Source organism: Haliaeetus albicilla, chromosome 4 (assembly GCF_947461875.1).
Source record: "Haliaeetus albicilla chromosome 4, bHalAlb1.1, whole genome shotgun sequence".
Taxonomy (NCBI): domain Eukaryota; kingdom Metazoa; phylum Chordata; class Aves; order Accipitriformes; family Accipitridae; genus Haliaeetus; species Haliaeetus albicilla.
The window spans coordinates 18,761,112-18,772,044 of record NC_091486.1 but is presented as its reverse complement, the minus strand read 5'-3'; the positions used below and the strand labels follow the sequence as shown (position 1 = coordinate 18,772,044).

At 58.4% G+C, this 10,933-nt stretch overlaps 1 protein-coding gene across 1 annotated transcript; it reads left to right on the top strand.

The window, feature by feature from the left end:
• Positions 1–45: 45 nt before the first annotated feature.
• On the top strand, positions 46–10,675 carry ATG9A (autophagy related 9A). Its single transcript, XM_069781171.1, has 14 exons — positions 46–221; positions 580–623; positions 1,977–2,041; positions 2,334–2,495; positions 2,599–2,740; positions 3,696–4,444; positions 4,813–4,966; positions 5,193–5,372; positions 6,259–6,504; positions 6,807–7,027; positions 7,434–7,551; positions 7,747–7,969; positions 8,116–8,258; positions 8,337–10,675. Exons 1-14 carry the CDS (start codon positions 119–121, stop codon positions 8,340–8,342), a joined length of 2,556 nt encoding a protein of 851 aa, XP_069637272.1. The 5' UTR covers positions 46–118; the 3' UTR covers positions 8,343–10,675.
• The last annotated feature ends 258 nt before the right edge of the window (positions 10,676–10,933 follow it).

The window sequence follows — 10,933 nt, the reverse complement described above, 5'->3', positions numbered from 1 at the left end:
CCGCGACTGCCATTGGGCGTCGCGGCCGCCCGTCGCGGGGCGGGGCAGGGGCCGAGCGGGCCGGGCCGGGCCGGGGCCGGCGGCGGCGGCGGCGGCGGCGGCGGCGCGGGGCCCCGCCATGGCCCACTTCGAGACGCAGTACCAGCGCCTGGAGAGCTCCTCCACCGAGTCTCCCCCCGGCGGCGGCGACCTGCTCGTCCACGTCCCCGAGGGCGCCAAGTGTGAGCGGCGGCACCGGCACCGGGGGTTGGGGCCTGGCTGGCGGCGGCGGGGCGGCGGCCTGAATCTGCGCCTGAGGGGAGCTAGGGAGCGGGGTGGCGGAGGAGGCCTTGGGGACCGGCGGTGTCCGGGCTGCGGGAGGCAGATCCGGGCTGGTCCAGGTGGCCGGGGATGGGGGGGAGCAGCCAGGGACGGAGGGGAACGGCTGGGCACCGAGGGGAGCCGGGATGGGGACTGCGGGGCCGGTTTGGGGCCTCGGGGGGCCCGGGACAGGGCGCGAAGAGGTGGGGTTGTGCCTGTCGCAGCAGCAAGGCTGGGTGTGCTGGAGGGTCCCTCACCCTGCGCTGCTTCTTCCTTCAGCTCCGTGGCATCACATCGAGAACCTGGACCTCTTCTTCTCTCGCATATCCTTTCACAAGGCAGGGTTCAGGCGAGGGATGCACCCCGCCGCCTCCTGGACTCCCTGTGCTGGTGGAAACGCTGGATTTGGTGTAACTCAGAGCTGGGGCAGCGTCTGCCCCTTCCCAGAGAACACCACAGGGCTCCAGAGGGGCTGGGGGATGGCAGAACCCCCATGCCTGTGGGGTGCTGTCACTCAACACTGAGGGAACAGACAGGTTCTTTCAGGGGTCCTTGGCAGAGTGATGACGGTACTGAGTTGTGGTTACAATTAAAGCTTTATTTTCTTCACGGGATTTTATTATTAGGGTAGTGTAGCATTTATAATCAGAGTAGCATAGGATTTCTGTAAGCAGAATCAGTGTAGTACAATTTTATAAGTAGCATACTACAGAATTTTATAGCACGGCTTAGCTTATGGTTTCTAATCAACTGGAGTCTCTGCAGGTTGGGTCATATCTTAATACATAGTTTGCTGTATCAGTATAACAATCATAATCTAGACTCAAAAATAATATAAAAGAATACAAGTCACTTGCTCAGTCCTTGGAGGAAGCAGACCATGGTGGGACCATGCCTGGCTACTGGGGCGTCCTGTGTCTCACTGTCCAGCAGCAGTTCTGGTCCAAGTTCCCACTTAGGACTTGTAACACCTTGATTTTGTGGACAGTGCTCTGGGTGCTGTTACACTTCCCTGTTCTGTGACAGGGTCATCACAGCCATCGGGTTGGCCAAGTGCATGGGACTCTTCAAGGCTGACACAGAAAAGAGTAATCAGCCTTGTGCCCAGGAATCTTGAGGCCGCTAGAGAAGGGAAGAAGAAATCTGGTTTGTCTGCTTGGCTCACAGGACCTTCAGGGCCTGATAATGAGGGAAAGCGAACTAATAGGTGACCCACACAGTCACAGAGAATGGCTGCCTGCCTTATACAGTGGCATGAGTTATGCTAACCACATTACGAGGGGTGAGGAGCAGGGGGTACCAGTCACAGATGCTAGGGGTATTAAATGCATTTTTGCCTGTCTCTGTGTTGTCCTGCCCTGCCCACCCTTGTGCGGCTGGAGGGCAGGCTGAGTTTCTGCTCTGTGCTGGGACAGAGCCCCCTCTGGGTGTTGGGTGGGGGAAGAAAGGAGCTTGAATGGAGCCAAGTCCACTTACCCCAGCTGTGCTTTACCTGGGCAGAGCGTGTTTCCCTGCAGTGGAGAACCAGCTTGCTGATGAGTAGGGGTGGGAGGGGTTTTCCATTGGTGGGGGAGGGAGACTTGGCTGGGGAGCTGTGAATGCTGGTGGGACAAAAGGCTCTCCATCCTCTGTCAGAGAGGAGTCTCCAGACTGTTTTCCTTGACTGTAGCTTTCACGTCTATAACCTGCATCAGAAAAATGGCTTCACCTGCATGCTCATTGGAGAGATCTTTGAGCTCATGTAAGTGCAGGTTCCCCCTCTGCTGTGGCTGTGACAGCTGCTGGTGAGCAGCCACAGGAGTCGACTGAGTGCCCTGCAGCTGGGTGGACAGGAGGGTTCCCAGTTGTCTTGTCTCCCCTTTGTTAGGATTTGCCATGCCCCAAACCTGCATTCCACTCTGAAGAACTGGTGCCCTTGAACTTTCCTGCTGTCATGACTGTGGGAATGCATCTCCATGACACATGACCCTGCCTGCTTCACGTTTTGGGGGGCAGAAGGGTGGTTCCCTCACGCCTGCTCCCTTTTTTCACAGGCAGTTCATCTTTGTGGTGGCATTCACCACCTTTCTTATCAGCTGTGTTGATTATGACATCCTCTTTGCCAACAAAGCAGTAAATCACAGCCAGCATCCCAGTGAGCCCATTAAGGTGACTCTGCCAGATGCCTTCCTGCCTCCAAATGTCTGCAGTGCAAGGTAAGGGCAGCGGAGGGCATGTTAGCCACCTCTCTTGCTTTCTCAGGTACTCAGGGTGCCTGCCTGCGCCTGTCTCCCACTACTTGCTTCTTCTTGCTTGCAGAATCCAGGCAAACAGCTTCCTCATCTGCATCCTGGTGATAGCTGGGGTTTTCTGGATCCATCGACTCGTCAAATTTATCTACAACATTTGCTGCTACTGGGAGATTCACTCTTTCTACATCAATGCCCTCAAAATCCCGATGGTAAGTAGCTGGGCCAAGGGCCATGTGCGGGGCCACTAAGGGATGCAGGAGGCATTTGCTGAGTGGCGAGAAGCAGCTCACCTTCACTCCTCTTTGGAGCCAGCTTCTCTGGGAGATCTGTACCTAGCGCTCTTCCCTCTGCTCCATAAGGATAGATCTCCTTTCAGCCTCTTCTCCAGCAGCCAATTTATTCCGTGTTAACCCCTCCCTGCCCAGCCTGCCTCTCTGCCTGCTGGCACACACCTCTGCCATCTGCCACCCAATATGTTTAGTCTGTGATGGCCTTTTCTGTGATACCTTTCAACAGAGAAGCCATAAGCGAGGATATCTCCTACCTCCCTGGGATGTGGACAACATCATCTTCCTTGTTTACTGGGGGGGAAACTGAGGCATGGAGGTACCTAGTTGGCAAAGACCACACTGGAGATCAGTGTGTCAAAGATGGGGTTTGAGGCTTGCACATATATCCCAGTCCAGGGTCCTTGCTCTGATGGACAACATCAAAAGGTGTGTGCACATCCTTTGAGGAGAGACCGTGTCTTGAGAGGTGGGGTGAGCCAGGACGCTTGGTTTGTCCCCAGCTTTTCCACAGGCTCCCTGTAGGACACTGCTTAAGTCCCTTCCCCTGTTTGTGCCTCCCTACTGACTCCAAATGGCAGCTCTGGGAGGACCCATGGGAGCCTGGAGCTGTGTTCGTGCCTCCAAGGCAGCTGGCATGTGAGTGGCTGGGAAATAGTCATCTGCGCTAATCTAGGGATAAAGGGCACTGGGGCAAGGTATGGGTTTTGCTTGCTGCAGGCTGAAGTGGTGCAGGGAGGTGCCTCGTGTCCTGGTGTTCCATGTGCTTAGTCAGCACCCCGAGGCACGTGCTGGGCTCTGCTGTTTGAGTGGGCTCAGCCCAGCTTCTGCCCCTCGACGCATCCTGCCCCTAACCTCACTGCTTGCCCTCTTCCAGTCCACCCTGCCATACTACACCTGGCAGGAGGTGCAGGCCCGCATCGTGCAGATCCAGAAGGAGCACCAGATCTGCATCCACAAGAAGGAGCTGACAGAGCTGGACATCTACCACCGCATCCTCCGCTTCAAGAACTACATGGTGGCCATGGTGAACAAGTCGCTGCTGCCTATCCGTTTCCGCCTGCCCCTGCTGGGAGACACTGTCTTCTACACACGTGGGCTCAAGTACAACTTTGAGCTCATCTTCTTCTGGGGGCCTGGCTCCCTCTTTGAGAATGAGTGGAGCCTGAAGGCTGAGTACAAACGGGCCGGGAACCGCCTGGAGCTGGCTGAGAAGCTCAGCACTCGCATCCTCTGGATTGGCATTGCTAACTTCCTCCTCTGCCCCCTCATCCTCATCTGGCAGATCCTCTACGCCTTCTTCAGCTACACGGAGATCCTGAAACGGGAGCCGGGCAGCCTGGGTGCCCGCTGCTGGTCTCTCTACGGCCGCTGTTACCTCCGTCACTTCAATGAGCTGGACCATGAACTGCACTCACGCCTCAGCAAGGGGTACAAACCAGCTTCCAAGTACATGAACTGCTTTATCTCCCCGCTCCTCACCATCGTGGCCAAGAACGTGGCCTTCTTTGCTGGCTCCATCCTGGCTGTGCTCATCGCTCTCACCATCTATGATGAGGATGTGCTGGCGGTCGAGCATGTCCTGACCACGGTCACCCTGCTCGGGGTGGGCATCACAGTGTGCAGGTGAGGTGGGTCTGTGCTGCGTCTGTGCTCCTGACAGTGCTCTGGGGAGCAGTGGGGCTGACAACCATCCATGCAAGCATGCTCTTTGGTTGCAAGTGGATGTGAATCTGCCTGAGTGAAGGGCACAGCTGGGTAGAGTCAGGGGCCCACAGGAGAAGGGGTGGTCTTGGGTGCAGTGGTTGTATGATATGATTGGTGTTGCTGGAGCTATAAAGCAACACCCCAGGTCTCGGCTGGCGGGAAGGTTTGGCTTAGGTGTGAAGGCTACAGGTGGAGCTGTGATATGGCCGGTCACCCTGCCCTCCCATGATGAGATCACCCAGGAACTGAGGTCTGATGCTGTGATGTTTCCCTGTCCTGTCCTACAGGTCTTTCATCCCCGACCAGCACCTGGTGTTTTGCCCAGAGCAACTGCTGCGCGTCATCCTGGCGCACATCCACTACATGCCTGACCACTGGCAGGGCAATGCCCACCGCTACGAGACCAGGGACGAGTTTGCCCAGCTCTTCCAGTACAAAGCGGTGAGCTTGGCTTGCATGGGGCTGGGATGGGGACTCGCCCCCATTCCTGCAGGAAGGAGAAGCTGTCAGAGAGCTGAGCAGCTACTGGCCTGGCAGAGGAACAAGGCAGCTTTCTTACAGACACCCTTCTTGAGAAGATGGAGGGCTGGAGCTGGAGGCTGGCTTTGGGATTGCAGGTTTTTTGACACCCTCAAGCTTGTGCTGAGCCTGTCATCTCTGTGCTCAGGTCTTCATCCTGGAGGAGCTCCTGAGTCCCATCATCACGCCCCTGATCCTCATCGTCTGCCTGCGGCCCAAGTCCTTGGACATCGTTGACTTCTTCCGCAACTTCACCGTGGAGGTGGTGGGTGTGGGCGACACCTGCTCCTTTGCCCAGATGGACGTGCGCCAGCATGGCCACCCAGCGGTAGGTCCTGTGGGTGGCAGAAGAGCAGCCTGGGTTCCCCACCAGCATGTCTGGTCCTTCAGATCCATGAGAGGCTGTAACTCATCACTCCTGGCAGCCCACAGCCCAGCCCAGCTACCTGCCTCTCTGCTGGGTGTCTGGGGCTGCCAACACAGGTCACCAGCCCCAGAAGGCTCTTGTGGCCCAGCTGTTATTATTAACCTGGTATTTTGTGAACCAGGCTTTGTCATTTCATTATTTGATGTCCTTGCCTGTCTTCACAACCAAGAGTTCTGTGTCCTCAGGAAAGAGAAATGGGGATATTTGGACATTTAGAAAGCATGACCACTAAGAACTGACTTAAAGAAGCTGGGCTGCTTGTGCCCAGGAGAGGGGTAGCCTCGGGGAGATGGGAGGCATTTTCCATTATGTAAAATCTAGTGCGGGAGGAGAGGGGATCCACATATTCCATGTGCCTGGGAATTTAGGTTATTTGTCACAAAAGACTCCCTAGTGACAGGGCCATGAACTAGGGAGGGGGTGGACTCACTGTGGCAGGAAGCTTTTAAGAACAGTCATTTGTTGACTGTAGTCGCTCCTGCTGCGAGCTGGAGAGTGCGGGATGAGGCTTTCAGCTCGGTATTTTGTGACTAGTCCCTGTCTCTGGTTTCCTTGCAGTGATGCATGTTCTGGGGTGGAGGTGGAAGATGGTGTGCTTGCTGCTTCTTCCCCAGGCTGTGAGGGCTGAACTATTATGGGGCTTTCGGTGTAGCACCTGCTACACGTGGAGCCGCAGCCCAGCTTATGCTGGGTGTTGCGGGCTTTGCCCAGACTGATGGCAGGATTCCCAGGCCTTGTAGGGGTGTAAAGCAGTTCCAGTTCCTCATTACCTGTCTGTGCTTCGCAGTGGATGTCAGCAGGAAAGACGGAGGCCTCCATTTACCAGCAGGCCGAGGATGGCAAGACGGAGCTGTCCCTCATGCACTTTGCCATCACCAACCCCAAGTGGCAGCCGCCCCGCGAGAGCACGGCCTTCATCGGCTTCCTGAAGGAGCGGGTGCACCGGGACAGCAGCGTGGCACTGGCTCAGCAGGCTGTGCTCCCCGAAAACGCCCTGTTTAGCTCCATCCAGTCCCTGCAGTCGGAGTCGGAGGTGCCCAGACTGGGGGGGCATGCGGGGTGTTCTTGGGGTGCTTGCTGGGTGCTGGCAAACTGATAATCAGGCCCTCTGGGCAATTTTGCCCTTGCCTGGGCTGTATCTGGAGCTGCAAATGTGATACATCAGCACTAGTTCGGGTGCTTCTAGTTTTCTAGAGAAAGCAGCAGGCTGTCCTGGGGCCCTGTGAGCTGGGAGAGGGGCTGAGAGAGCTGAGGTGCCTCAGTTCTCTGTCGCTGGTGGGGATCAGGCCTCCAAGCCTGCACAGGACAGTGATTCTCTCCCTTTCAACTCTGCAGCCTCACAGCCTGATTGCCAATGTGATAGCGGGCTCCTCAGCACTGGGCTTCCACATGGGCCGGGACGGACAGGTCTCTCGCCATCTCTCCGAAGTGGCCTCAGCCCTGCGCTCCTTCTCCCCGCTCCAGTCTGCCCAGCAGCCTCCCAGTGGCTTCCAGACGGTGGGAAGGGATGGAGAGGGAGCCCAGCCTCGCGGTGCCAGTGCCATGACAGCTTCTGGGTAAGCTGCAGGCTGGAGAGGGGCGGTCGGACACCTTGCAAATTCCTTAAACCCTTGTCCGATTGCCATCCTGTTCTCCTAGGTGCATGGTGGCATTTGTCTCTGCAGCCTGGGACAGCAAGGGACACATTCATAAGCAGAGTTAGGCCCAGGTGCTTAGGCTGGCCCCAAAGGACAGTGTGGGGTCTGGTGTTCTGTAGGTACCACTGTGGTGAGAAACCCATGGTAGGGAGGAGGCAGTGCCATAGCAGGGCTGGTCACCTTGTGCATCTGGGGAGATGCTATAGAGGGCCTGTTCCTACCCATCCAGGAGTCGATCTCTGCAAGGCTGACATTAGGGCGGATTGGGGCTGGGCGGTGTGGGGGACACCTGGGCAGCAAACACCTCTTGTGTGTTCCGTGGCAGTGCCGATGCGAGGACCGTGAGCTCGGGGAGCAGCGCCTGGGAGGGTCAGCTACAGAGCATGATCCTGTCGGAGTACGCCTCCACTGAGATGAGTCTCCATGCACTCTACATGCATGAGGTGAGCAGCCTGGAGGTGGGCCAGCCAGAGGGGTGTGGGGTCAGGGCAGGCAGGACTGGGGTACCCTGTCTAGAGTGACTGGGATACCAGTGTGAGTGTGAGCTGAGACCAGTGTGTGTACAGTGCTGTGGAGAAGGTGTGTTTGGGCATCTGGACTCTCGCACGCAGCTGACTCATTCATGTTTTGGCCTGCAGTTGCACAAGCAGCATGCCCAGCTGGAGCCTGAGCGGCACACTTGGCACCGTCGAGAGAGTGACGAGAGCGGGGAGAGCGCCCATGAGGAGCTGGACGCTCAGCGGGGTGCCCCCGTCCCCATCCCTCGCTCTGCCAGCTACCCCTTCTCCTCACCGCGGCAGCCTGCCGAGGAGACAGCCACGCTGCAGACCGGCTTCCAGCGGCGATATGGTGGCATCACAGGTACGGGAGCCAGGGCAGAGGTCTGAGTTCCGGGTCAAAGCCCCATATCCGATGTCCTGTATGGACCGGCACGAGCAGTCTGCCTCCCCCTGAAGACTGACAGTCTCCCAAGCAGCTAATAATCTTCCTCCTTGCCTCTCCTGCAGACCCAGGCACAGTGCACAGAGCCCCATCACACTTCTCTCGCCTCCCTCTGGGAGGCTGGGCTGAGGACGGGCAGTCAGCGAGACACCCAGAGCCCGTGCCAGAGGAGAGCTCAGAAGATGAGCTTCCGCCGCAGATCCACAAGGTAGGGGTGAAGGCTGTGAGGGGAAATGTGTACTCAGGATGGTCCCGACAGGTGCCACATCCCCTCTCTGTCTTGCAGGTATAGCCTTGTAGACTGGGGATCTTGTGGGGGTTGCAGACTGGGAGCCGCCTGGGCAGCAGGATGTGGCATCAGCCTGATTCTTCTCCCGTCCTGAGTGGACAGGATAGTCCCGGGCTCCATTTTGTTGCCGTCAATTGCCGAAGACACAAAACTGCCAGGCCAGCGGCTTTGCGGTGGCACCTTGTGTCCAGCCGTGTGTCAAGTCAACGCCACTCTGACTCTTGTGGGGTGAATGCGTGTGTGAGTACATACATGTGTCTGTGTTCACATCTGTGTCGTCCGTGTTGGAGGATCGCTGCAGAGCCTGCGAAAGCTGACGTGACAGGACTAGCAGTGGGGAGCTGTGGACTGGCTTGGAGGTGGCAGCAGCAGCTGCTGTTCGAAGGGATGTGAGATGGCACCAGCTCCAGATGTCCGCCCAGAGCTGGGATCTGCCTCCAAAACAAAGGCAGGAGCTGTTGAGGGGGGATCTAGCTCAGCCTGTGGCACCACACCTGCCCTGCCTGCAGCGCTGAGGAGGTGCCCAGGACCATGGTTACCCTCCCGGAGAGGACCAATGTTGCGCCCCTCAGCCTGGAGCAGGACAGCAGTGGGCAGTCACCCACCCCTCTGCCCAAGCGCCCTGCAGAGGGATGGACCCCGGCTGCTGCTGTTGTGGGGGTATGGGTGGGATCTAGAGCTGGTGGGAACAGCTCTGGCCAGGATCCAGGGATGCTGCAGCTCTTCCCTAACTCTCACGACAGCTGGCCCTTCCCCTGCACACAAGGAAGAGTCAGTGGGGTGAAAGTCCTGGGTCCCTGACGTCCTGCCCAGCTGGCAGCCTCTGTGCTGTACCTCTGGGCTAGGGCAGCATACTCCCCACTGCGCAGCACCAGTGGGATGTGGGCTGCTAGCGAGCCCTCCTGCAGTGCCAAAGAGACTCCAGCGTGGGGTAACCCGGCGTCTCCCAGAAGTGCTCGCAGCCCCCTCGGAGCCCACCCTGAAGGTCTTGTGCTCTGTGTATTGGTTCTCTTCCCCCAGGCATGATAAAAGGCTGTGGTGCATTGGGTCTGTCCTGATGCGGCCGTTTCTGTGGTATCGGGCCTTTCTTGTTCCCCAAGCAAAGGCTTCAGTGTGTCTCGCATCTCACGCAGAGGCTCCCAGCTCCTTCTCTCCTGAAACCATCCTTTTGCTTGCAGCATGGCTTCAGCTGCTGTGGAGACCATATACCATGCAGCTGGCTCGTGCCTGATGGGGCAAGGAGGGGTGCCCTGAACCCAGAAGGGAGAGGCAAGCCCCAGCCCAGCCTTTGGGTGGTGGTGGTAGATCAGGATCCCAGCTGTGCAGCCTGGCCTCAGACAAGACCTTCTTACCATCATTTCGGTTTCCCTCTCTTCTCTTCCAGCGGCAGCTTGTGAAGATCTGCATCCTGGCTAACCCCCGCCAGGGTTTCTCTCCCCTCTCTCCCTTCCTCCCCTTGCCTCTGGCAGGGGCTGCTTGCTTTTGCCATGACCTCTGTGAACACCGCAGGCCCTCCTCTGCTGTCCCTGGAGTCCAGGGCTGCCTCTCTTCCTCCGCCAGGGTTATTGTCCTCTGCCCTTTGAGCCTGGGCTGGGTGCATGCTGGGCCACCTGCTCCCAGGGGTACATGCACCAAGGGCATGAGCAGGGTCGGGGTGCTCTCGCAGGGGCAGGCCCTTTTGGGGTGGTGGGCTCCCTGCTGCGATGGGGAGGGATGGTCTGGAGCTGCGACTGCTTTGGGGTCTGTAAGAGACCAAACAGAGCGTGCTAAAGCAGAGCTTGGGATGGGGATCAGCTCTTCGCTGCTGGGGCCAGGACTGAGCTGGGCAGGGGGTCTGTGGACCTGGGTGCTGCTGGAGTCCTCCCAAGGAAGAGCAGCTGCAATGACTGTGCAGCAGCTCTGGTTCTTGGGGCTGTCATGGCACGTGAAAGGAAACTGAAAGCAAATCTCCCAGAAACCCAAGCTTTCCAGTAGCTTTCCCTGCCACTCCGGCTGCCACTGTGTGCAGGGGTGAGCCTCCCTGTGGCTGCGGGATGCTGTGCCTAGGCTTCCCAGTGGACTTGCTGATAGCTAAGCTGGGGCAGGGGGAAAAGTCTGGACCTTTCCCTGGGCTGGCAGGAGGGAGAGGCCGGGCAAGAGCAGGCCCGAGTCCTTGCCGCATGTTGTGCTTGTGTCGGTGTCCCATGTGCATGGCGAGCCACTTTTCCTCATCTCCTCCAGGGGCGTGCGGGCATGGGGGTCCCTGGGGAGCGCGGTATCACACACACCCCAGTGCACACCCCAGTGCCCTCGCTGTACAGCTGCATAGCTGTCTAATAAAGATGGGCTGTATCATCCCTGCCCGCGTCCGAGTCTCCCTTCACCCCGCGGTGCCGAACAGCCTGCCTGGACCCGGCCACGGTGCCCGAGACCGAAGAGGCCGGACGAGCTGGTGCCTGCGATGGCGGCAGGAGGCTGCGAGGTGCCTGCCTACTGCTCCTGCTGGGCTGGCAGCTCCACGGAGCTCAGTCCCGGCCGGCGGGGGGCCGCGGGGGGGGGGGGGGGGGGAGGCAGGAGCTATATTTATCCCTGGGAGCGCCGCGCCTCGTCCTGCC